Here is a 25824-nt window from a genome sequence, read left to right as displayed (position 1 = left end):
ATTTTGGACAGTCACCTAATCTAACCAAAAAACTCATCATAAACTTTACTAAAAAATACATGTTGTACAGCAAATGAAAGATACACTGGTTCTTAATGCAACCGCTGTGTTAGATTTTTAAAAATAACTTTAGTACAACATACAGCATGCAATATTGTGAGACAGCGCCCTACAATTCTCCGCCTTGTTGGAGCCAACATATTCCACAAAAATACGAAATAACATCATAAATATTCTCTTACCTTTGTTGATCTTCCATCAGAATGTTGTGCAAGGAGTCCTAGTTCCAGAATAAATCGTTGTTTTGTTTTAGAATGTCCATTTCTTCTGTCGAATTAGCAACTTTGGCTAGCCATGTGGAGGGCACATGTCCAAGAAATCTTTGCGCCTGGAACGAAAAATTCCAAAATTCCCAATAAACGTCGAATAAACTGGTCAAACTCGGTTGAAAATCCTACTTTATGATGTTCTTCTCATATGTATCCAATAAAATCAGAGCCGGAGCATTTCGTCGTGTATACCTAACGCTTTTCAGAAGACAATGTCAGGTTCCCTGGTGCGCAGTTGAATACTGACAAAAGAGCGGACCTGTCACTCCAAAAGCTCTCATTCGGTCTCACATCAAGCTAGACACCCCATTCAACATTCTACTGCCTGTTGACATCTAGTGGAAGGTGTATGAAGTGCATACAGATCCATAAATATAAGCCAGTTGAATAGGCAGGCCCTGACACAGAGCCCCATTTTCAGAATTTTCACTTCCTGTTTGGAAGTTTGCTGCCAAATGAGTTCTGTTTTACTCGCAGATATAATTCAAACAGTTTTAGAAACTTCACAGTGTTTTCTATCCAATAGTAATAATAATATGCATATTGTATGATCTAGAACAGAGTACGAGGCCGTTTAATTTGGGCACGTTTTTTCCCAAAGTGAAAACAGCGCCCCCTATTAAGAAGATGTTTTAATGCACTGTAATTTAAGCTTTCTTTCTACCTCATGGCAAAATGTGTGGAATTGCAGGAAATTAGCTTGAAGACTGCAAAATGTTCCTTCCAGGGCCTGAGACTTGGTTCGTCCGGCCATGCACTTGCCAAAGTTATAGAAGAACTCCTTGTATGCTATTTTTATCTCACTCAAGTTGTGTTCTGATTATGCAGGGGTCCCTGATGAATTTGCTATCACAAAAAGGGTTCCCGGTCCCAAAAGGTTTGAGAACCCCTGGAATAGCGAATAGCCATCTTTGTAAAAATGTGGGAGAGGGAGTTTTAATGGAAGACATATGATTCATATAGCATAAATCTCATATCTAACACTAGTTTAATGGCAGGTTGACGCTTATTGTTATGAGTCTTAGATTGGCCAGCTGCAAAGCCATACTTTGCTATATTGTAAAAATTCATGGGAAAAAAGTGTACTTTTTATTGCTAATTTGAAGTTATGGTTAGACATTAGGGTTAGCAGTGTGGTTAAGGTCAGGGTTAAGTTTAAAATCAGGTTTTGAATTCATGGTTGTGCCAGCTAGTGACCACTCTGCAGAGCTGCCTCCAGTACAATTTGATGAAAAACGCTAACATGCAGGATAATAGAGTGATGGAAAGACAATAAATGCCTACAGCAAAACAGGACATTATTAGTTTTACTGAAAGAATTCCCGGAAAGATTAGGAATACCTGTTGATTTAGTCCTTAAGAAAACAAGCAATGCATCAGTGGTGAGAATACAATAGGGATTGTGAGGGCTGTTGGCCTTTTAAATGCCCATCCAGCGGTGAGCAGGACAGTCCCACGGAGTCATGCTGGGGCAAACCCTCCACAGAGGACAGGGATTAGGAAATAACATTCTCACAGCACTACTTTAAATCCATAAAGACTGTGGCTGCGTTCCCTAAGCAGTGTCGTGTGTGTGTGCATGTGCTTGTGTGAGATATGATTTGTTTTGTTCATGTCGCTGGCACTCCCACCTCCACTGCTTCTCATCTCAGTCTCAGCTGGAATTGAGGCACAATGCAGTGTGAGGTAGAGTGTGTGCCTATCTAGCACCTCTATCCCTCCCTTCATCTCGCTCTCTCCCCTGCTCTTTTATGCAACCTCTTTCACATTTTCAATCAATCCCTCTATTTCTCCATATCTGTCCAACTGTGCCACTCTGCTCATATCCTTTTCATTATTGAATGTTGTCTTTCTCCACTTCATTTTCTCTCTCTCTATCTCCTTTCTCTCTCCCTCTCCCTCCAAATGATATCTTCTCCTCAGTATACCTCCTCTCATATTTGGTTATGAAAAGAAAAAAAGCTTCAAAGTGTATCTTTATTGAGATATGCTTACCGCCTGTTGTGATGGAAAGGCCCAATTAATCTGTTTCATTTAGTTGTGACTAATGGTATCTTTATGGAGATGAAAGATGGAGAAGAGGTGGATATACGTGTATTCAGTAGATAATATTATACTGTATCATGATGCTGCTCCTCCCAGTACAATGATGCCCTCATGTATCTGTCTAACAAATCACAGTCAACTAACTGTATATTCAGTAATAAAGTGATTATTTTTATTAACTGGCTTTTCCACAGCAGTAAATAGCCTGCCATTGTTTATGAATTACAGTGCATTCGGAAAGTATTCAGGCCCCTAGACTTTTTCCACATTTTATTTCATTTCAGCCTTATTCTAAAATTGATTCAATTACACACAATACCCTACAATGACAAATCAAAAACAGGTTTTTAGAAATGTTTGCAAATTTATTACAAAATAAAAAACAGAATTACCTTAGGTAGCGGCAGGTAGCCTGCGTTGGACTAGTAACCGAAAGGTTGCAAGATCAAATCCCCGGGCTGACAAGGTAAAAATCTGTCGTTCTGCCCGTGAACAAGGCAGTTAACCCACTGTTCCTAGGCCGTCATTGAAAATAAGAATTTGTTCTTAGCTGACTTGCCTAGTAAAATAAATACAACTTACATATGTATTCATTAGCAAAAACCAAGCCATGTGGTTGAAGGAATTGTCTGTAGAGCTCCGAGACAGGATTGTGTCGAGGCAGAGATCTGGGGATGGGTACCAAAACATTCTTCAGCATTGAAGGTACCCAAAAACACAGTGGCTTCATCATGCTTGAAGTTTGGAACCACCAAGACTCTTCCTAGAGCCCGGCCAAACTGAGCAAACGGGGGAGAAGGGCCTTGGTCAGGGAGGTGACCAAGACCCCGATGGTCACTGACAGAGCTCCAGAGTTCCTCTGTGGAGATGGGAGAACCTTCCAGAAGGACATCCATCTCCAGCACTCCACCAATCAGTCCACTCCTCAGTAAAAGGCACATGACAAGCGTCACGTCTGAAGGAAACCTGACACCATCCCTACGGTGAAGCATCGTGGTGGCAGCATCATGCTGTGGGGATTGTTTTCAGCGGCAGGGACTGTGAGACTAGTCAGGATCGAGGGAAAGATGAATGGAGCAAAGTACAGAGAGATCCTTGATGAAAACCTGCTCCAGAGCACTCAGGACCTCAGACTGAGGCGAAGGTTCACCTTCCAACAGGACAGCACACAAGACAGCGCAGGAGTGGCTTCGGGACAAGTCTCTGGATATCCTTGAGCCAGCCAGAGCCAGGACTTGAACCAGATCCAAAATCTCTGGAGAGACCTGTAAATAGCTGTGCAGCGAAGCTCCCCATCCAACCTGACAGAGCTTGAGAGGATCTGGAGAGAAGAATGGGAGAAACTCCCCAAATACAGGTGTGCCAAGCTTGTAGCGTCATACCCAAGAAGACTCGAGACTGTAATCACTGCCAAAGGTACTTCAACAAAGTACTGAGTAAAGGGTCTGAATACTTATGTAAATGTGATATTTCAGTTTTACATTTTTTTATACATTTGCAAAATTTTCAATAAAACTGTTTTTGCCTTGTCGTTATGTAGTATTGTGTGTAGATTGATGGGGGGGGGGACAATTTAATACATTTTAGAGTAATGCTGTAATGTCACAAAATTTAGAAAAAGTCAAGGGGTCTTAATACTTTCCAAATGCACTGTATGCCAGCAGCAGTACAGTGTTTGTCAGTAGAAATACAATAACATACAGTATCATAGGGAGGGAAGGGATGTCAAGGCTTTTACGGAATGGGGGAAAAGATTCTTGTCTGGTGCAATATTTCATACTATCAGTCTCAAACGGAAACTCACACAAATGCATCCACGCATGCACACACACACACAAAAACTCCATCTCTATCCATCTCTCCACATACACACACTTGAATGTGTGGGTGTGCTATCTATGCCTGTGTGTACTGTATGTTTGTCTAAATATGTGTATGTGTGTTATCTGTGCTTGTGTGTGTTCTAGAAGCCTGTTTGTCATCCTTGCCTATATGTGTACATTTCCAGGGCCGAGGCGGGCTGGGCTCCATCTTTGTGTGGGCATCGGGGAATGGTGGTCGTGAGAAGGACAGCTGTAACTGTGATGGTTACACCAACAGCATCTACACCCTATCCATCAGCAGCACCACCCAGTACGGCATGGTACCCTGGTACAGCGAGGCCTGCTCCTCCACCCTCGCCACCACCTTCAGCTCTGGAAACCCCAACGAGAAACAGATAGTGAGTAATAATAATAACAATTTGATGGGTGCTTTGCATATCCGAACTCCTCCTGAGACACCCCGATAAACACACACACACACAGACCTACCTTCACCATGTTCTTCAGCTGTCACGCTCGTCGTAATGAGTAGACCAAGGCGCAGCGTGCGTAGAGTTCCACATAATTTTTATAAACCGAAACTCACTGAACAAAAACAACAGACAACCAAACCAAACCAAACCAAACCAAACCAAACCAAACCAAACCAAACCAAACCAAACCAAACGTGACGCTACTGTTCTGCACTCAGGCAACTAAATGTAGACAAGATCCCACAAACACAAATGAGGAAATGGCTACCTAAATATGATCCCCAATCAGAGACAACGATAAACAGCTGTCTCTGATTGGGAACCATATCAGTCCAACGTAGACATACAAAAAACCTAGATGACCCACCTTAGTCACTATCACGCCCCAACCAACATAGAGAATAAACAGCTTACTATGGTCAGGACGTGACATCAGCTTTGGCAGCCACAACAAGAAACAGATAGTAAGTACCACTGATACACACACACACATACACACTCCCACCTTCACACCTACACTCGTCACATATTTTCAGCTCCGGAAACCCCATTGAGAAACAGATCGTGAGGCATCATTAGCAATCCCTCGAGATCCAGGAGGATCTCTTCATCACACACAACAAAGCACAAAAGCACAACATAAAACAGTCTCCTAATAATTTGGAATAATGATCCACCCACACACCCACAGTAACGGCAACCTTAACCAGAAACCTTTAGCAAGTACCTCTGATACACAAACACATACACACATGCACACACCTCTAGAATCACTAAAACCCACATCAGAGTAAACCTCATAGAAACAGATTGACACTGACACACAAACACACTCATACCTACAGCAGAGTAAACCTCCACATGAAACAGACATTGATTCATACCAAGCTAATGGCCTAAACTCACCGAAGGCAAGCATGTATATTATTTATTTTAGAATGCATTGTTTAGAATTATAATGACCCAACCCGAAGCAGGGCGGGCGGGCGGGTTGTCCGCTTTGATGCCTCGCTCAATTAGAGCGTGTCTCTATTTTTGCGTTTTATCGCTGCCACTGTAGTCACACAAAACAATAGAAATCATGTTATCATTCACTTTCTTTCAAGCTCATTTGAATTGGAAGAGGTAGTTAAGGTTTGAGGCTTTAGCATACATGCTAAATTAGACCAATTCATCCACTTATCAAATCTAATTTTATTGGTCACATACACATGTTTAGCAGATGTTATTGCGGGTGTAGCGAAATGCTTATGGAAACACAACATCACTATCAGCAAAGATAATTGGAGATATGGACTATCCTACTAGCATACAGTCACTGCTCTGCCTGTCCCGTCCTTTCCACCCGCCTCGCTCTGCTTGCTACGCCCACCCGCTTCTGGTGAGTTTTTAGCTTAATAGTGACTAATATACTGACAAACAGTCCAATATAGGGACCACAACTAACTTAAACAGTCCTGCAACTAAACGCTTTCTCCACTTTCCTCCCAAACACACCAGAGGGCTGCTGCAGGTGAATGAACATACACCTCTCAGTCTGGCTGTGTCACTGTGTCACTCTGAGGTGATTAACTCTGCCTCTGACAAGTGACACAACACTCTAAACTACGCTCTGTCCCCCTTTTTTCCTCCTCTCCTCTCTCACAACTTTCCTTCCATTTTCCTCTTTTCCACCACCTTTTCGTTCCTCCTAGGACGACACTCCATTTAGTATAATATGTTACGTTTCGTATGGTTACGTAAAACAAACTTAAGCTAAAGGCAAAAAAAAAGTAGGGTGGTTGGGAGGGCGTATAAAGAGAATGTCTAGCAACCATGGTTGCTCGGGGTGGACAGGTAGGTGTATAAAGCGAACATCTAGCAACCCAAAGGTTGCAAGTTCAAATCTCATCATGCATAACTTTAGCATTACTACTTTTTAGGTACTTTTTCATGTTTCTATTTAAAAAATAAAATAATTTATTAACCTATTCATTCGGGGAACACATATCTTTTTGTTTTTTTTACAGCTTTTCTGCTACATATACATACATTTTACATACATGATACTTTTATATACACTGCTCAAAAAAATAAAGGGAACACTTAAACAACACAATGTAACTCCAAGTCAATCACACTTCTGTGAAATCAAACTGTCCACTTAGGAAGCAACACTGATTGACAATACATTTCACATGCTGTTGTGCAAATGGAATAGACAAAAGGTGGAAATTATAGGCAATTAGCAAGACACCCCCAAAAAAGGAGTGATTCTGCAGGTGGTGACCACAGACCACTTCTCAGTTCCTATGCTTCCTGGCTGATGTTTTGGTCACTTTTGAATGCTGGCGGTGCTCTCACTCTAGTGGTAGCATGAGACGGAGTCTACAACCCACACAAGTGGCTCAGGTAGTGCAGTTCATCCAGGATGGCACATCAATGCGAGCTGTGGCAAAAAGGTTTGCTGTGTCTGTCAGCGTAGTGTCCAGAGCATGGAGGCGCTACCAGGAGACAGGCCAGTACATCAGGAGACGTGGAGGAGGCCGTAGGAGGGCAACAACCCATCAGCAGGACCGCTACCTCCGCCTTTGTGCAAGGAGGAGCACTGCCCGAGCCCTGCAAAATGACCTCCAGCAGGCCACAAATGTGCATGTGTCTGCTCAAACGGTCAGAAACAGACTCCATGAGGGTGGTATGAGGGCCCGACGTCCACAGGTGGGGGTTGTGCTTACAGCCCAACACCGTGCAGGACGTTTGGCATTTGCCAGAGAACACCAAGATTGGCAAATTCGCCACTGGCGCCCTGTGCTCTTCACAGATGAAAGCAGGTTCACACTGAGCACATGAGCACATGTGACAGACGTGACAGAGTCTGGAGACGCCGTGGAGAACGTTCTGCTGCCTGCAACATCCTCCAGCATGACCGGTTTGGCGATGGGTCAGTCATGGTGTGGGGTGGCATTTCTTTGTGGGGCCGCACAGCCCTCCATGTGCTCGCCAGAGTTAGCCTGACTGCCATTAGGTACCGAGATGAGATCCTCAGACCCCTTGTGAGACCATATGCTGACACATGCACATTTGTGGCCTGCTGGAGGTCATTTTGCAGGGCGCTGGCAGTGCACCTCCTTGCACAAAGGCGGAGGTAGCGGTCCTGCTGCTGGGTTGTTGCCCTCCTACGGCCGCCTCCACGTCTCCTGATGTACTGGCCTGTCTCCTGGTAGCGCCTCCATGCTCTGGACACTACGCTGACAGACACAGCAAACCTTTTTGCCACAGCTCGCATTGATGTGCCATCCTGGATGAACTGCACTACCTGAGCCACTTGTGTGGGTTGTAGACTCCGTCTCATGCTACCACTAGAGTGAGAGCACCGCCAGCATTCAAAAGTGACCAAAACATCAGCCAGGAAGCATAGGAACTGAGAAGTGGTCTGTGGTCACCACCTGCAGAATCACTCCTTTTTTGGGGGTGTCTTGCTAATTGCCTATAATTTCCACCTTTTGTCTATTCCATTTGCACAACAGCATGTGAAATGTATTGTCAATCAGTGTTGCTTCCTAAGTGGACAGTTTGATTTCACAGAAGTGTGATTGACTTGGAGTTACATTGTGTTGTTTAAGTGTTCCCTTTATTTTTTTGAGCAGTGTACAACAATCACATAACAATAATACATTACCGAACATCAGCTCTTTAATGCCACCCCTCAGCCACACTCAGCCCATCCCACCTATCACCATAGACCACCCTCGTTTGGTTTCCATGTGCCATATATTTTTCAAATGTGCTGTGATGTTTTACATACATTCTGAACCTTTCTAATCGTATAGTATCCACAGATTGTGAACTAAAGATGAAAACCTTTTCTACAAGTATTATTATATAAAATCACCTAACACTGCTATTTGTAAAGTTAATTTTAAGTGGATGTTGTGATTTTTTAACCATTCCTGAACCTGTGACCAGAAACAAGGTACATAGGGGCAATACCAGAATAAATGATCTAGTGATTCTGTCTCTTCGCAGCAAAATATACAGAGATGAGACTGTTGTATGCCCCATATATATAGCATCCTGTTGGTGGCAAGAATGTTGTATAATAATTTAAATAGAAAAACTCAAGTGTCGAATCAAGTGTTGCTTTTTTGTATCAGTTCATTAACCATGTGCCATGGAATCGGTACATCGAAAATCTCTTCCCATTTATTTTGCCACCTGTATGGTGCAGCTGTCAAAATTTTTTGTCCTCAAATTAAACTGGTATATTTTTATATTTATGCCAATTATTTTCATACAATTTGTATCTTTAATATATGGCAGACAAACAAGTTGCCTACCTTCTTTCACTTGCATCCTCCATTTTTGTGGTAATGCTGCAATCAATAGGTTCTAAGTCTGGATTGAGCAAACATTCCCATATATTTCTGATAGCTGCATATGTGACATAACGCCATCGTTTCTATTGATAATATCATTAATAAATATAATAAAATGTTCACACACAAAAATCAAAAAAGGATGTTTTATTATTAATCAGTATATTTGAGTTTAACCATAATATTTGTTCTCTCTTTTCTGGAGGATAAAACTGAAATTGTAACCAGCTTTGTATGGCTTGTTTAAGAAAGGGCGATACTTTAAACAAAATTAAATTTTCAATTAGTCAGAAATGAGAAGTCGTAGTCTGTATAAAGGCAAAAAGGCCAGTTTTGAACAAAGTATGAGCCTTTCTTAATAATCTACTGGAGAACCATTTTGGGTTTAAGTATAACGTATGTATGAGTGAAGCTTTTAGTGAGTGAGATGTTTAAATGTTTAATATTTAATCATTTTTTCCCCCCAAACTGGTATTCATTATATAAATAGGCACATTTAATTTTGTCTGGCTTAGCATTCCAAATTAAATGAAATATTTTTGCTCATATGATTTAAAAAACGCATTGTCTGGAGTTGGCATCGTCAGTAAACTGTGATAGGACCAAAGAGTTAATCAAGGTGATTTATCCATAAATAGACAAGTGTCTACCTCTCCATGGTTGCAGAATCTTATTTATTTTTGCTAACTTTCTATTGAAATTGATTGTGATAAGTTTATTTATATTTTTTGAGATATGAATACCAAGTATGTCTACTTCACCATCCGCCCATTTTATTAGTAAACTACAAGGTAGTGTAAACACTGTGTCTTTTAGCGATCCAATACGTAATATGGTACACTTGTCATAATTAGGTTTTTGTCGAGAGAGGCTAGAAAAGTGATCAAGATCTTCAATGAGACTGTGCAGGGATCCAGATTGTGGATTTAAGAAAAAACTTGAGTCATCGTCATACATTGACACTTTTGTTCTTATCTCCTGGATTTTTAACCCCTTGATGTTCTTGTTGAATCTATTTTAATAGCTAGCATTTCAATGGCCATAATAAATAGATAGGGAGACAATAGACAACCTTGTTTTACTCCTCTTAAAAGCTCAATACTTTCTGAGAAGTAACCATTATTTACTATTTTACACCTGGGGTTGCTGTACGATTGTATAAGAGATTCACCAAAATTAAAATACTCCAGGCATTTATATATAAATTCTAGTCGTACTTTATCAAATGCCTTTTCAAAATCTGCTATGAAGACCAGGCCTGGTATCTTTGACGTTTCAACTACTTAGCATGTTAGCTAACCCTTCCACTAACCTTAACCATTTTAGCTAACCCTAACCTTAACCCTTTTAGCTAACCCTAACTTTAACCCTTTGACCTAACTCCTAAACTTAACCGTAACCCCAACTCCTAGCCTATCTAACTAGTTAAAGTTAGCCACCTAGCTATAATTCATAACATATCATATGTTTTGCAAATTCGTAACATATTTTGTAATATATCATACGAAATGGGTGATGGACATCCACAAATGAATACAACCATACAAAACTTGAGCGTCTGAGATTTACTTACAGAATAATACGAAATGCTCTGAGACCAGATTGCCTAGGCAGAAGTCACCCAATGACAAAATCCTTACTTGAGATCCACATACTCAAACTTCTTTTGCATAGATAAATAAAGCATTTACACGAGTTGTTTAACTTGCATGCAAATCAGATAGTTTCTGTGGGATCTCTATATAACTGATGTTGTTTCCTCTCATCTCTCTCTCTTCTCCTAGGTGACTACAGACCTGAGACAGAAGTGTACAGACTCCCACACGGGGACGTCAGCCTCAGCCCCCCTGGCTGCTGGGATCATCGCACTGGCTCTGGAAGCCAAGTGAGTTATCTCTGTTACACTCTAATATCTCCGTTAACCTGCCGTCTCTCACACTAGAATATCTCTGTTAAACTGTCATCTCTCTCTCTACAACATCTCTATTCAATTCGTCTCTCAATAGAATATAGTCTCTCAATATCATAAGACAACCAACCGGAAAAGAGTAGTGTGTGGTGGAAGGTGAGCATGGCCAGCCAGTGATCAGCTCTGTAGACTAAACTCTTTAAAAAAAAGATGCTAAGTACAACCATATAGGATTCTTCGGTTAGTCCCCATAGGGAACCCTTTTTGGTGCTAGTTAGAATCCTTTGCAGATTGTAGTCTAGAGCCCAACTAATATGGGATTTCTGAGTCCGATAATGATACCGATTTTAGGGAGGCAAAAGTAACCAATTATTGATATATAGATAGTCAAATCTATCTATGGTAGTGGATAAGAAAGCAAAAGTGTAGGTTTTTTAACAAAATATTAAAATTAACATTATTTAACAACATTTGATTTGTAGTTTACATGATAACCACCAAAAAGCAACTATATCCTCTATAAATACAAAACAATTGTTCAGTTTACCTTCTTAGGTTTGTGAAGATGTATCTATCTATGGCTGTGGATAAGAATGCAGAAGTGTTTGTGCTGAAGCACCACAAGCACACTAATAAACAAGGGGCTGAATGAATTAAACTTTGTCTCAAAGTAAATCTGAAACTGCACTGTTCACAAGTTCACAAACTTTGCTGTGAAATGCAGTAACATGCAGTTCGTCATGTCACCACTAGATGTGGTGACATTTGTGACATTTGTGACATTTGTCAATGTGTATTGAGTATATTCACTACAGTGCTTTACAACAGTCAAAGGTCATGTAAAGAAACACTTTATGGCAACCTTGCAATGAGAGGGGTCATCACTAGTTACCACAGCCACAAAGTCAGAAGGCCCGCCTACTTGAACAATGAGATGAGGGAGTGTGATGACACATATGCTAGCTTGTGGTTCGTGGGAAATGACCAATCAGATGAGGGAGTGTGATGACGCCTATGCAGAGAGACGAGAGACATGCATTTATTTTATGTAGTGATCCATCCATCAATGATTTGGTTATTTATTAGCTATAATAAAACTAACCATTCTAAATGCAAAGTGGTAATCGGATGTCTTATTCAAACCCAGCTTGCGAGCTTATCATGATGTTTGCCCTTACTCATAGTTACTTGTCTTAACCCAAAATAGGTTTACTCCAATAGCTGCATTGTTTTTAAAATGGCATGTAGACAAACAAATTGACACATCTTGAATTTTTATTTTATTTTCAAAATCCACAATTTAAACATACAGAGTTTCACAAAAATTTCCATTTGACTTTGGGATAATTTAAGATGAAAACTTCAACCTTGTTACTTTATTTGGCACTTAGGCACTTTATTTAACTTAACATACCCTTGCAGTCCGCCAGTTTGCATCTCTGTACATAGGCATGGTCTTCAAGCTATGGAAGATGGCAAAACATTGTATAATAATAATAATAATTATTATTATTATTATTGATTTGCACTTTTCTAGACTCTTTAGAGTGTAAGGGGAAACTCACCACCCTTACTCCACTTACATACTCAAAAAAAATAAAAAATATTGGCCCATCCACCCCCCTCTACAAAGGACAAAAGTAACAGTTTTACATTTTTGTTTTCTACAAATATTTTGTTACACATTATTCATACAGTTTACATGCTTTTTTACGGTCATTCAACTTGTAATTACAAGTTGGACGCTCTGGCATCTTTCTAGAGCTCTGACTTTCTGACCTGAAGATCACTGACGTCATGATTTGACCTCGTTTTTTCCCAAAATTTCTAGTTGTCTTGAAAGCACCAATACTCTTGCAATGCCATGGGTGCCATGGGATCTTTAGTGACCACAGAGTTGTGATCATAAATTGGAACACCAATTTAAAGCCCCATCTTCTTCAAGTACTTAACACTTAAACATCATTCAAATGCAATGAATGTTGTAAAAGTGTTTGGTATAAATTATAGTGATTTGTCTTTGAAGTTACTGGCTTGTTCTTGTTCATTTCAGCAACATATTTTTCTTTGACTTTTGATTTTCTGTCTTTCCCTGGTGCCATTCATACATCTTTGTGCCCACAACTTGAAAGTGAACACCATTGAATGGGAGACTTTTACACTCCCAACTGAGTTTTTTTCCTGACAAACGTTGTGTATCTATTGAAGGTAAACAAATATGATACAGGTCATTCAGAAATGATTCACACACCTTGACTTTTTCTACATTTTGATTTGTTACAGCCTGAATTTCAAATAGACTGACCTGACATTTTTTGTTACTGGCCTACACACAATACCCCATAATGTAAAAGTGGAAATGTTATATTTTTCAGAATTTTTACAAATTAATAAAACATTACAAGCTGAAATGTCTTTAGTCAATAAGTATTCAACCTCTTTGTTATGACAAGCCTTAATACGTTCAGGAGTAAAAATTTGCTTAACAAGTCACATAATAAGTTCATGGAGCCACTCTGTGTGCAATAATAGTGATTTTAACATGATTTCTGAATGACTACCTCATCTCTGTACCACACATACAATTACAGTGCATTCGGAAATTATTCAGACCCATTGACTTTTTCAACATTTTGTTAAGTTACAGCCTTATTCCAAAATGGATTAAATAGTTTTTTTCCTCATCAATCTACACACAATACCCCATAATGACAAAGCAAAAACAGTTTTATTTATTTTTTGCTAATTGATAAAAAAAACACTGAAATATCACATTTAACATATAAGTATTCAGACCCTTTGCTCAGTACTTTGTTGAAGCACCTTTGGCAGCGATTATAGCCTCGAGTCTTCTTGGGTATGACGCTACAAGCTTGGCACACCTGTATTTGAGGAGTTTCTCCCATTCTTCTATACAGCTCCTCTCAAGCTTTGTCAGGTTGGATGGGGAGCGTCGCTGCACAGCTATTTTCAGGTCTCTCCAGAGATGTTGGATCGGGTTTAAGTCCGGGTACTGGCTGGGCCACTCAAGGACATTCAGAGACTTGTCCCGAAGTCACTCCTGCGTTGTCTTTGCTGTGTGCTTAGGGTCTGAGGTCTGAGGTCCTGAGCGCTCTGGAATAGGTTTTGATCAAGGATCTCTCTGTACTTTGTTCCGTTACTCTTTCCCTCGGTCATGACTAGTCTCCCATTCCCTGCCGCTGAAAGACACAGCATGATGCTGCCACCACCATGCATCACCATAGGGATGGTGCCACGTTTCCTCCAGACTAGGGCTGTGGTGGTCACAAAATTTCATCAGTCGGGGATTGTCAAGCAAATAACTGTCAATCTCATGGTGATTGACCATTAATTATCATAAACACATTTAACATCTCCTGGCTTCCACACATTCCACACATTTTAAAAAGTATAATAAATCCATGTAATATAGCCTACACCTTCACAATGAATCCATTATTTATTTTAGACAGGTCTAAAGAAGCATGATATGAAGAAAATGTAGTCGATTTCAGAAGAAAAGAATAGCATACTCTGAGTTGTCCTTATGTTAGGTTCTGATGTGGCTGTGCCAAATGGCTGTGGGCTACACTAGTTCATTTAGCAGACAAGATTTGTTTATAATTCTGTGGCATTATTTTATAGTATGAAGAATACAATTGAACAAAGCTGAATAAAATATAAATATTTTCTCCAAACGATTTGAGGGAGTGCGGCTATTCTGCGTAAAGTTGTTAACAAAGAAGTAGGTACTTCTATATGCTTAATTTAGAGTTATTAATGTAACTCTAGTTGTTCTACAAATGTTGGACTATATGTTTTGATTTATAATACATTGTAAGGCTGCAAGATGAGACTCTAATGCTGATTTGAAAAAAGTTGCTTGAAAGGCATGAGCTCTGCTTTTTTTGCGCAGGTTGTACACACTCTAATACTCTCTCATTCACAATTTGACAAGCACTTGATAATGCCTCGAATTTCACGGCAGCATCCCCTTTGTGGCCATAATGCACCCTAAACAAATCCTGCCTTTTGCGCCCCGGAGTGCTGCGTTGTGCCCAGAATGTGCTGCGCAATCCGAAGCATCTCTCACTCACATGGCTCTCCATCACATGATCGGGTCTTTCTCACAGGATACAAGTTAAGACAGACACATCGGCGACGCAACTGCGAGCGTCCTTATCCAATTCCGAGGTGCATATTGAAGATATTGGATGAACTGTCCACATTTACTTTATGTCAGCCAACAAGATGAGTAGGCCAAACGAACAGCAAAAGCACTAGCCTATGTCAATCTACTATTTCCCATAGTACAAAAGTCAACCTATTCTATTCTGCGCGAGAAATAAATATTCCAAACAGTCTGCGACAGTTGTGGGATGCGATAGATCGTAAATTAATACAACCACTAGCATTAAAAAAAACATGTTTTATGCAAAGTGGCTAACGCAACAGATCAGAACGTTTTGCTTAAAATGTTGATAAACTATTAGGCTATTTGTTCACATTATAAGCGCAGCAATGCGCAGATGGTAGTAGGCTATAAGCGTGAATGTTCCATTAGCGGAAAACACCATTATCAAAAGTGACCACAAATGCAATTATGCATGTAATGCTTTTATTATAAAGGTGCATTTTTTATGACGAAAATGATCTTCCCCAAATGTGAAACTCAAACGCTGCTTATATACACTACCGTTCAAATGTTTGGGGTCACTTAGAAATGTCCTTGTTTTTGAAAGGAAAACATATTTTGTTGTCCATTAAAATAACATCAAATTGATCATAAATGCAGTGTAGACATTGTTAATGTTGTTCTGGCTCAAAATGGCCAGAAACAAAGAACTTGCTTCTGAAACTTGTCAGTCTATTCTTGTTCTGAGAAATGAAGGCTATTCCATGTTAGAAATTGCCAAGAAACTGAAGCTCTCGTACAACGCTGTGTACTACACCCTTCACAGAACAGCGCAAACTGTCTCTAACCAGAATAGAAAGAGGAGTGGGAGGCCCCGGTGCACAACTGAGCAAGAGGACAAGTACATTAGAGTGTCTAGTTTGAGAAATAGACGCCTCACAAGTCCTCAACAGGCAGCTTCATTAAATAGTACCCACAAAACACCAGTCTCAAAGTCAAGGCGACTCCGGGAGGTGACTCCGAGATGCTGGCCTTCTAGGCAGAGTTCCTTTGTCCAGTGTCTGTGTTCTTTTGCCCATCTTCATCCTTTCTTTTTATTGGCCAGTCTGAGATATGGCTTTTTCTTTGCAACTCGGCCTATAAGGCCATCATCCCGGAGTTGCCTCTTCACTGTTGCGCAACATTGAAGTGTTTGATTAGATTTTCAAAAACATTCGCATTGATGTCAGAGTGATTAGAGAGCCAATAGAGTGCTGAGTACCAGGCAGTTAGCAACTTTGGTAGGCTACTAATGACCAGCAGCATCAGAGCTTGGAGAAGCATGATTACCGTGACTAAACGGTCATGTGTAATTTGACTGCCTTCATGACTCGTGACCGCTGGTGTGGCGGTAATATGGTCACCGCAACAGCCCTACTCCAGACGTGCTTGGCATTTAGGCCAAAGAGTTTCATCAGACCAGAAAATCTTGTTTCTAATGGTCTGAGAGTCCTTTAGGTGCCTTTTGGCAAACTCCAATTGAGCTGTCATGTGCCTTTTACTGAGGAGTGGCTTCCATCTGGCCACTCTACCATAAAGGCCTGATTGGTGGAGTACTACAGAGATGGTTGTCATTCAGGAAGGTTCTCCCATCTCCACAGAGGAACTCTGGAGCTCTGTCAGAGTGACCATCGGGTTCTTGGTCACCACCCTGACCAAGGCCCTTCAGCCCTGATTGCTCAGTTTGGCCGGGCTGCCAGCTCTAGGAAGAGTCTTGGTAGTTCCAAACTTCTTCCATTTAAGAATGATGGAGGCCACTGTGTTCTTAGGGACCTTCAATGCTGCAGAAATGTTTTGGTACCCTTCCCCAGATCTGTGCCTCGACACAATCCTGTCTCGGAGCTCTAAGGACAATTCCTTCGACCCCATGGCTTGGTTTTTGCTCTGACATGCACTGTCAACTGTGGGACCTTATATAGACTGGTGTGTGCCTTTCCAAATCATGTCCAATCAATTTAATGTATCACAGGTGGACTCCAATCAAGTTGTAGAAACATCTGAAGGATGATCAATGGAAACAGGATGCACCTGAGCTCAATTTTGAGTCTCATAGCAAAGGGTCTGAATACTTTTGTAAATAAGGTAATTTCTTATTTTTTTTCTGTATACATTTGCTAGCATTTCTAAAAACCTGTTTTTCCTTTGACATTATTGGGTATTGTGTGTAGATTGATGAGGAAAACATTTATTTAATCAATTTTAGAATACAGCTGTAAGGTAACACAATGTGGAAAAGGTCAAGGGGTCTGAATACTTTCCATATGCACTGTGTCTGTAAAGTCTCTCAGTCGAGCAGTGCATTTCAAACACAGATTCAACCACAAAGACCCGGGAGGTTTTGCAATGCCTCGCTAAATAGGGCACCTATTGGTAGATGGGTCAAAATAAAAAAGCAGGCATTGAATATCCCTTTGACCATGGTGAAGTTATTCATTACGCTTTGGATGGTGGATGGAGTAACTACATGCGTCCTTCCTAACTCAGCCGCTGGAGAGGAAGGAAACCGCTCAGGGATTTCACCATGAGGCCAATGGTGACTTTAAAACAGTGAATGAAGTTTAATGGCTGTGGTAGGAGAAAACTGAGGATGGATCAACAACATTGTAGTTACTCCACAATACTAACCTAATTGACAGAGTGAAAGAAGGAAGCCTGTACAGAATAAAAATATTCCAAAACATCCATCCTGTTTGCAACAAGGCATTCAAATAATAATGCAAAAAATATGGAAAAGCAATTCACATTTTGTCCTGAATACAAAGTGCTGTGTTTGGGGCAAATCCAATGCAACACATTATTGAGTAACAATCTACATATTTTCAAGCATAGTGGTTATGGGTATGCTTGTAATCATTACGTTTTTCAGGATAACAAACATAAAGAATGAAGCTAAGCACAGGCTAAATCATAGAGAAAAACCTGGTTCAGTCTGCTTTCCACCAGACCCTGGGAGAGTAATTCACCTTTCAGCAGGACAATAACCTAAAACACAAGTCCAAATCTACACTGGAGTTTCTTACCAAGAAGATAGTGAATGTTCCTGAGTGGCCAAGTTACAGTTTTGACTTATCTACTTGAAAATCTATGGCAAGACCTGAAAATGGTTGTCTAGCAATGTTCAACAAATGTTGCACAATCCAGGTGTGGAAAGCTCTTTGAGGCTTACACAGAAAGACTGTAATCATTGCCAAAGTATTGACAAAGTATCTACAAAGTATTGACGCATCGGTGTGAATACGTATGTAAATTAGATATTTCTGTATTTCATTTTAAATACATTTTCTAAAAACATATTTTCAGTTTGTCATTATGGGGTATTGTGTGTAGATGGGTGAGGGAACAAATATATTTCATCCATTTTGAATTCAGGCTGTAACACAACAAAATGGGGAATAAGTCAAGGGATATAAATACTTTCTGAAGGCCCTGTATGTTACTATTAGGATGAAAGACTTTTAGGGAAACTAACAAAATGAGAGGGTCATGGCTAGAAGGGATCCAACTTTAGTCAGAATTTACTTTTCGTAGCGGGTTTATAACTTACACAGCAGTTAGGAGAATAAACGTGTCAGGTTAGGAGAATTAGGTTGAGGTTAGGAAAAGGGTTAGCTAAAATGCAAAAAATGCTAAAATCTACTTTAGACGTAAATTTGACAAATGCTTGATTCCATCTAGACATGATCCAATGTGAGCTTGTTATGACAAGCACACGCTAGCTGTTCATTATGAAAATGTTTTCTTTCTGAAACTATAATGTCAATTACACTGTTATTCAGTACAAAATGTATCATCTATATATTTCAAATGTAAATGGCATGCACTGATGACTGAAAACATTAATGCAGGAAAATGCTTTCCGCACTGGTTTAAGTCACACACGTTCTAATTTAGTTAGCTACAGTTGAAGGTGGAAGTTTACATATATAAAAGCAGGGCATTTTATCTGAGAATTTTAGAACTAGGACACTGTCTCGTTGGCCTAACGTTATATCCTAATTTGACTTTGGTGCAGGTCATGTTGTTATTCGCATTACCGTCTCTGGTAAACACGCACTATATCAAATAAAATCAATGTTTATTTGTCACATGTACAGGAAACCGAAGGTGTAAACGGTACAGATAATGGTTACTTGCATAGTGGAGCCTTTTGTTTAGATGTGTAGCTAGCTAAACAGTGAACCATAATCCCAACTCATAATGTTACTACCATGCATGAATCTGCAGATAACTGAAGTTCACCAACTAGGTTCAATGTTAGCTAGCTAGCTAACATTAGGCTATAACAAGCTATGCAAATTGCTTTTTGAGATACAAAATAATATTACTACACAGATCATACACGTAACATTATCTAGCGAGCCAGCCAACTAATGTTAGCTAGCTAGCCCCTGTATGCTTTAACTTGCAATGAAAATGACTTTCTGACCAAATTTGAACATGTAGTATCTGAAAATGTAGCTAGCTAGACTCTCTTACCCGTATACATCGCTTCTCCCTCTCTGTCACGGATGTCATGGTTGCCCTTAGTTTGAAGATGTAATCCGGAGACAGGTGTTTTATACAACAGCCTTCTGTGTGTTCTCTTTTCGACTCCCTCCGCAAATTTGTAAACTCCAGAATTTTCTCCATCTCCTGAACTATCATACTGTTTCCACATTCCACTGATTTCAAAACTCAGTCAACTTCTTCATTGCAGAAGCATGCTACATGGCAGACCAATCCGAACTCATCTCTCGGCATGTCCAGCCCATCAATTATCTCAGCCGTGGCTAGCGGGAAGGTTCCTGTCTCTTACAATTCCAACTATTGAATCCTGCAAGATACTGTTCTTAACCTTTTCACACGTACCAACAAACGGGTGTGATCTATTCTACAGTGGTCCCTGCAGGGTATGTGTCACAGCTATTGAAAGCAGAGGACCAAGGTGCAGCGTGGTGAGCGTTCATTTGATTTATTTGATAAAAATGACGCCGAACAAAACAACAAACACTACAAAAACAAACCGTGAAGCTACAGGCTATATGCCCTAAACAAAAGTCAACTTCCCACAAAGACAGGTGGAAAAAAGGGCTACCTAAGTATGGTTCCCAATCAGAGACAACGATAGACAGCTGTCCCTGATTGAGAACCATACCCGGCCAAAACGTAGAAATAGAAAATCATAGAAACACAAAACATAGAATGCCCACCCCAACTCACGCCCTGACCAAACCAAAATAGAGACATAAAAAGGATCTCTAAGGTCAGGGCGTGACAGTATGCTCAAACCGGTTTGATTAACGTCCAGTTTAGATTGATGCAACAGTCAGCATTTGAGCTAGCCACACTGTTTTTTCACAGAAACATTTTGCACAAACACAGTCCTTACAAAGTTATGTCCTGAATGTGACAAGTTTATTTTTGGATGCAATGTTCAGACATTCACAGAAGTAGCAACAGCATAACACAATCATCCAAACCGGAAAATGTAAGCAAGATTAGTCCTAGCGCTAACTGAGGTCATATTTACATAACTCTCGGCAGACAGAAATCACAATATGAATGAGCTAATAGCAATTACTATTTATAATTCATCACATCACAGGTGAGCTCAACGTTGATCAAAATAATTGAGTAAAACACTTTCTAGAAGTCGAAAGTAATCCGATGATGGGTAGTTTGGGTAGTCGAAGAAGCCGGTGTTTGGAGGATATATTGGCACGGCTGTTGTTAGGCAAACCGTGCCAATATATTCTCTAAACACCAGCTTCGAGGGCATAATCACTTTTATACAACGGGTTACCAACATATTCAAATTATTTTCATAAAAAAATTTATTTTGATTAATTTATTCATACTATTTCATCCTTCCACAAGATATAGCCTTGTCACAAATCTAGGTTTGCTACCCAAGCCAGCTGGTCATTTGTTCTATCGTTTCGGTTGCTAGAAACGAGACCCAATCGTTCAGTCTTTTTGTTATGTATCTATGGACGCGACCCAGTCGTTCATTCTAAATGTTCCATTGCCATACTGGCTGGCAACGTTCTTATCCCTTGCTTGCTATCTAGCCAACTATGGCTAACTTACAGACAGAATAACAGCAAAGTAGCTGCATTTGCATTTGTTTAAGCTGTTTTCTAGTGACATTTATTTGGATGCATCCATAACAATGAGCTAATGAGGCGCAATTTCGCCTGGCATAGAAAATGTGCTCACTCTTCCGGACACTGTTGTTCAGAGGCGCTAGCCAACAACACAGCTAACACAATCACTTCAAACTGAAGCTGGAAAGATAGCAAACTAGCTGCACTTCATTTCGTTTGACCTTTTTTCAATTGACATTTCTTTGTATATATCCATAAAAATTATGCCAGCTGATTTATGATTTCAACTGAATGAGAAACGATGCCTGTCTGTACGTCTTGTCCCGACACATTCGTTACTATAGGACAGATGGAGATCGAATTTGAATATTGAAACAATGTTGCAAATGTCAGGCGAGATAGACAGCAAGGTTTATACAAATCTCGGCTGTTGAAAACGAAATGTTAGTCTAAATGAAATGTGAGATAATGTCTAGATGCTTTTGATAGTGGAGATCTAGTTTATAAATTGCTTGGCTGGGCTGATGAGACAGTGGATTGCGTAGTCAGATGGAACAGAGTAAATAGGCATTTTAACGTCATAGAATTAGCCGGTGGTAACTTGTGGAATAGACACAGGCTGGAATGCAGTTCTAACCAATCAGCATTCAGGATTAGACCCACCCATTGTATAATATGATGTTAAAGGTTCTGGGTAGAACACTTTGCCTTTACACGATCCCTCGTCTTCTTAAAAGGCTTCTTCAGATAAAAACGGTTCTTGGTAAAAACTCTATCCCTCCGCAAAGAATCCTTTTGGAACCTTTTGAGATACAGTCACTGTCAAACACACTCCACCCCCCTCCCACCCACACACATACACACATACACACATACACAGTGCTTGAGTTGGGCAGGAGCACACCAGAGCTGAGTACCGACACCTAAATGCTCTACTTCTTGAGCTTCTGTTCCTCTTATAGAATATTACCTCACAAGTATTGCGCCTAAATATAAACAGTACCGGTACTCAAAACGGGTACCGGCACCTATTTCAGTCCAACTCCAAGCATTGCACATACACACATACAGTACAAACATATACTGCATACTGGTAGTCATTGCCAATCCTCCATCCACTGCAGCAACAGTGAAGGGCATTGTGAAGGCATGGAGGAAGTTTGCTTCAATATACAGACAATGACAGTCCAAACCCAATAATTATCCAAAGTGTAGATCACCTCAGCATTTCCCCAGAGAGAGCAATAACAGGGCAGCTTGTATTTCCTCAGGAGATGGAATTCATGTAGATGGAATCATTTAATAGGGAGAGCACTGTTTTTCCAGCGAGGTGACATTGATTGGATGGAGTTTCATGTCTATTAATAGCACATGAGAGAGTGTGAGACGTGAATGCTGATGGAGGGAGTGTGTGGATGTGGAAGGTTGTTGAGGTGAGAGTCTGCTGCTGCCTCTACTGCTGTCGCGCTGCGGAGTGGTTCTACTGCTTCTATTTTTGTCTTGGCCCGGCGCACGGCGGTGAGCAGCGAGGTGAGCAGTAAACCCATGTGATTCATGGTTTGATTATCTTCGCCCGCAGTACTCCTTTTCTCTGCTCACTACAAAGGCATTTTCTCCCTTAACGTCTAGTCCACTCTGCCCTACCTACCTACCTCCGCTAAATCAGCTGGAGAGATTTAATATGGCCCTTGTACTTAGTGCAATGTGACCTGTCCCAGCATCCTCCAAGAACAAAATCATTAGGAGCTACAAAAAGGCTAGTTGTCATTACTGACTGCTTTACTGGTGCTCCACTGTGGGTAGCGCCAAGTTCACACAGCTGGCCTGACCACGTGATCTGCCCCGAAATTACGAAGACAGTTGAAAACAGCCGCTCAGCTTGCTGTACTGTACCCTGTTATCCTACTATGAGGTTTTACTGTGTTTTCTCACTATTAAACACGGGTGTTTATGGCTACCTTTATAATGGTGCTGTTACTGGACACTGCTATTAAAACATTATGGACCACGTCCATTTCACAGCTGTGGGACCGACATGTCCCTGATATATCCCTTAGGCCTCTAGTGGTGATTGTATCCATCTTTTTTGTATTGTATGTTTTTATCTTTCCTATCTGCCTGTAGTATGAACCTGATATGGAGGGATATCTCACTCACTAGAATATCTCTGTTAAGCTCTCCTCTCTTTTATTAGAATATCTCTAACATAAGAATACATATATCTTTGTCTCTCTCTGTATAGTATGAACCTGACATGGAGGGACATGCAGCACCTGGTGGTGAGAACCTCTCACCCCGCCCACCTCAGCACGGACGACTGGAGTACCAATGGAGTGGGCCGCAGAGGTAACAGGAAAGCTCTCATTGGACATGCCTTGGATAACTGAACTACATGATAAATGGACTCACTTGACTCTTCATAACTTCTCTCATGCTTTTTCTGTTTCTCAGTGAGTCATTCGTATGGGTATGGTCTGCTGGATGCGGGGGCCATGGTGGCCCTGGCTCAGAACTGGACAAGTGTGGGCCCACAGCACCAGTGTGTTCTCACCATGCTCTCAGAGCCCAGGGACATAAGCAGCCGGATGCTGTTCAGTAAGACATTGGACGCCTGCTGGGGCAAACCAGAGTATGTCAGCTCTCTGGAGCACGTCCAGGCCCGCCTCACTCTCTCCTACAACCACAGAGGAAACCTGGCTATACACCTCATCAGCCCCCTAGGGACACGCTCTACCCTGCTGGCACCCAGGTACTCTCACACGCACACATCTACTGTAGAAATACAAAGGAAACCTCATCAACCTCATACAGTATTAGTCCGCTAGATACACAATCCCCCCAGGTAAACATACACACGTTCACAGAAAAACACATGCAGTGCTTGTTGTTTTTCATCTCTGTTCGCTTGAAGTACTGTGTATTTTTGACAGCCGGTCTGGGAGGTATTGCTCTTGAAGAGCCCTGCTCTTGAAGAGCCCTGTTGCTATGAGATGAATGCTTTCGGCTGTGAACCCTAACTACTCTCTGTTTCTCTCTCTCTGTTTTTGTCTCTCTGTCTCTATGTTTCTCTCTCTTTCTCTCTCCCCCTCTATCTTTGTCTCGCCCCGCTCTCTCTCCCCCTCTCTCTCTATCCCCCCGCCCTCTCTCTTCCCCATCTCCCTCCCCCTCTCTCTCTTTCTCCTGTCTCTCTTTCTATCCCCTCCTCTTTCTCTCCCCCTTTCACTCTCCCCCTCGCACTCTCTCTCGATGTCTCTCTCTATCCCCCCCCCCTCTCCCTCTCTCGCTCTCTCTACACCTCCTTCTCTCTCGCTCTCGTTCTCCCTCCCTATGTCTCTTTCTATCTCCCCCCTCTCTCTCTTGCCCTCTTTTCAGGCCTAAAGACTACTCATCAGAGGGATTTAATGACTGGGCCTTCATGACCACCCACTCGTGGGATGAGGACCCTCGAGGGGAGTGGACCCTGGAGATAGAGAACGTCTCAGAACAAGGGCACGACTATGGTAACAGGACATCTGTGTACCTTCATACCCCTCCTCATATACGCCAGAGGCTCCGTGCTCCTCTATTCTTTCTCCTTTCCCTCCTCACTCCAGAAGGTCTCCTCTGATGTTGTTTGTTGCAGTCTCAGTGTAGCAGGGGAAATAAGATGAGTGCTTCTCTCTACTCCTCCACCTCCTCTTCATCCTTATTCCTGTCCACACTATATCACTTCACTCCCCATCTCTCTCTCTCTCTCTCTCTCTCTCTCTCTCTCTCTCTCTCTCTCTCTCTCTCTCTCTCTCTCTCTCTCTCTCTCTCTCTCTCTCTCTCTCTCTCTCTCTCTCTCTCTCTCTCTCTCTCTCTCTCTCTCTCTCTCTCTCTCTCTCTCTCTCTCTCTCTCTCTCTCTCTCTCTCTCTCTCTCTCTCTCTCTCTCTCTCTCTCTCTCTCTCTCTCTCTCTCAATTCAATTCAAGGGGCTTTATTGGCATGGGAAACATGTGTTAACATTGCCAAAGCAAGTGAGGTAGGTAATATACAAAAGTCAAATAAACAATAAAAATGAACAGTAAACATTACACATACAGAAGTTTCAAAACAATAAAGACATTACAAATGTCATATTATATATATGCAGTGTTGTAACAATGTACAAATGGTTAAAGCACACAAGTTAAAATAAATAAACATAAATATGGGTTGTATTTACAGTGGTGTTTGTTCTTCACTGGTTGCCCTTTTCTTGTGGCAACAGGTCACAAATCTTGCTGCTGTGATGGCACACTGTGGAATTTCACCCAGTGGATATGGGAGTTTATCAAAATTGGATTTGTTTTCGAATTCTTTGTGGATCTGTGTAATCTGAGGGAAATATGTCTCTCTAATATGGTCATACATTGGGCAGGAGGTTAGGAAGTGCAGCTCAGTTTCCACCTCATTTTGTGGGCAGTGTGCACATAGCCTGTCTTCTCTTGAGAGCCATGTCTGCCTACGGCGGCCTTTCTCAATAGCAAGGCTATGCTCACTGAGTCTGTACATAGTCAAAGCTTTCCTTAAGTTTGGGTCAGTCACAGTGGTCAGGTATTCTGCCACTGTGTACTCTCTGTTTAGGGCCAAATAGCATTCTAGTTTGCTCTGTTTCTTTGTTAATTC

The 25824-nt window shown here is 41.2% G+C and overlaps 1 protein-coding gene across 3 annotated transcripts in view; it reads left to right on the top strand.

Moving 5' to 3' along the window:
- The window catches only part of furinb (furin (paired basic amino acid cleaving enzyme) b), a 248012-nt gene that overhangs the window by 214960 nt on the left and 7228 nt on the right, over positions 1-25824 (top strand). For all 3 annotated transcript variants that reach the window (XM_071416549.1, XM_071416550.1, XM_071416548.1), the window contains exons 9-13: positions 4384-4596; positions 10811-10911; positions 23438-23541; positions 23647-23944; positions 24568-24695. In XM_071416549.1, coding sequence (XP_071272650.1) covers positions 4384-4596; positions 10811-10911; positions 23438-23541; positions 23647-23944; positions 24568-24695 — 844 coding nt within the window. The remainder of the gene's footprint in view (positions 1-4383; positions 4597-10810; positions 10912-23437; positions 23542-23646; positions 23945-24567; positions 24696-25824) is intronic.

This window comes from Salvelinus alpinus, chromosome 9, assembly GCF_045679555.1.
Source record: "Salvelinus alpinus chromosome 9, SLU_Salpinus.1, whole genome shotgun sequence".
Lineage (NCBI taxonomy): Eukaryota > Metazoa > Chordata > Actinopteri > Salmoniformes > Salmonidae > Salvelinus > Salvelinus alpinus.
The sequence above is the reverse complement of the archived record's forward strand: the minus strand, read 5'-3'. Positions and strand labels throughout refer to the sequence as shown.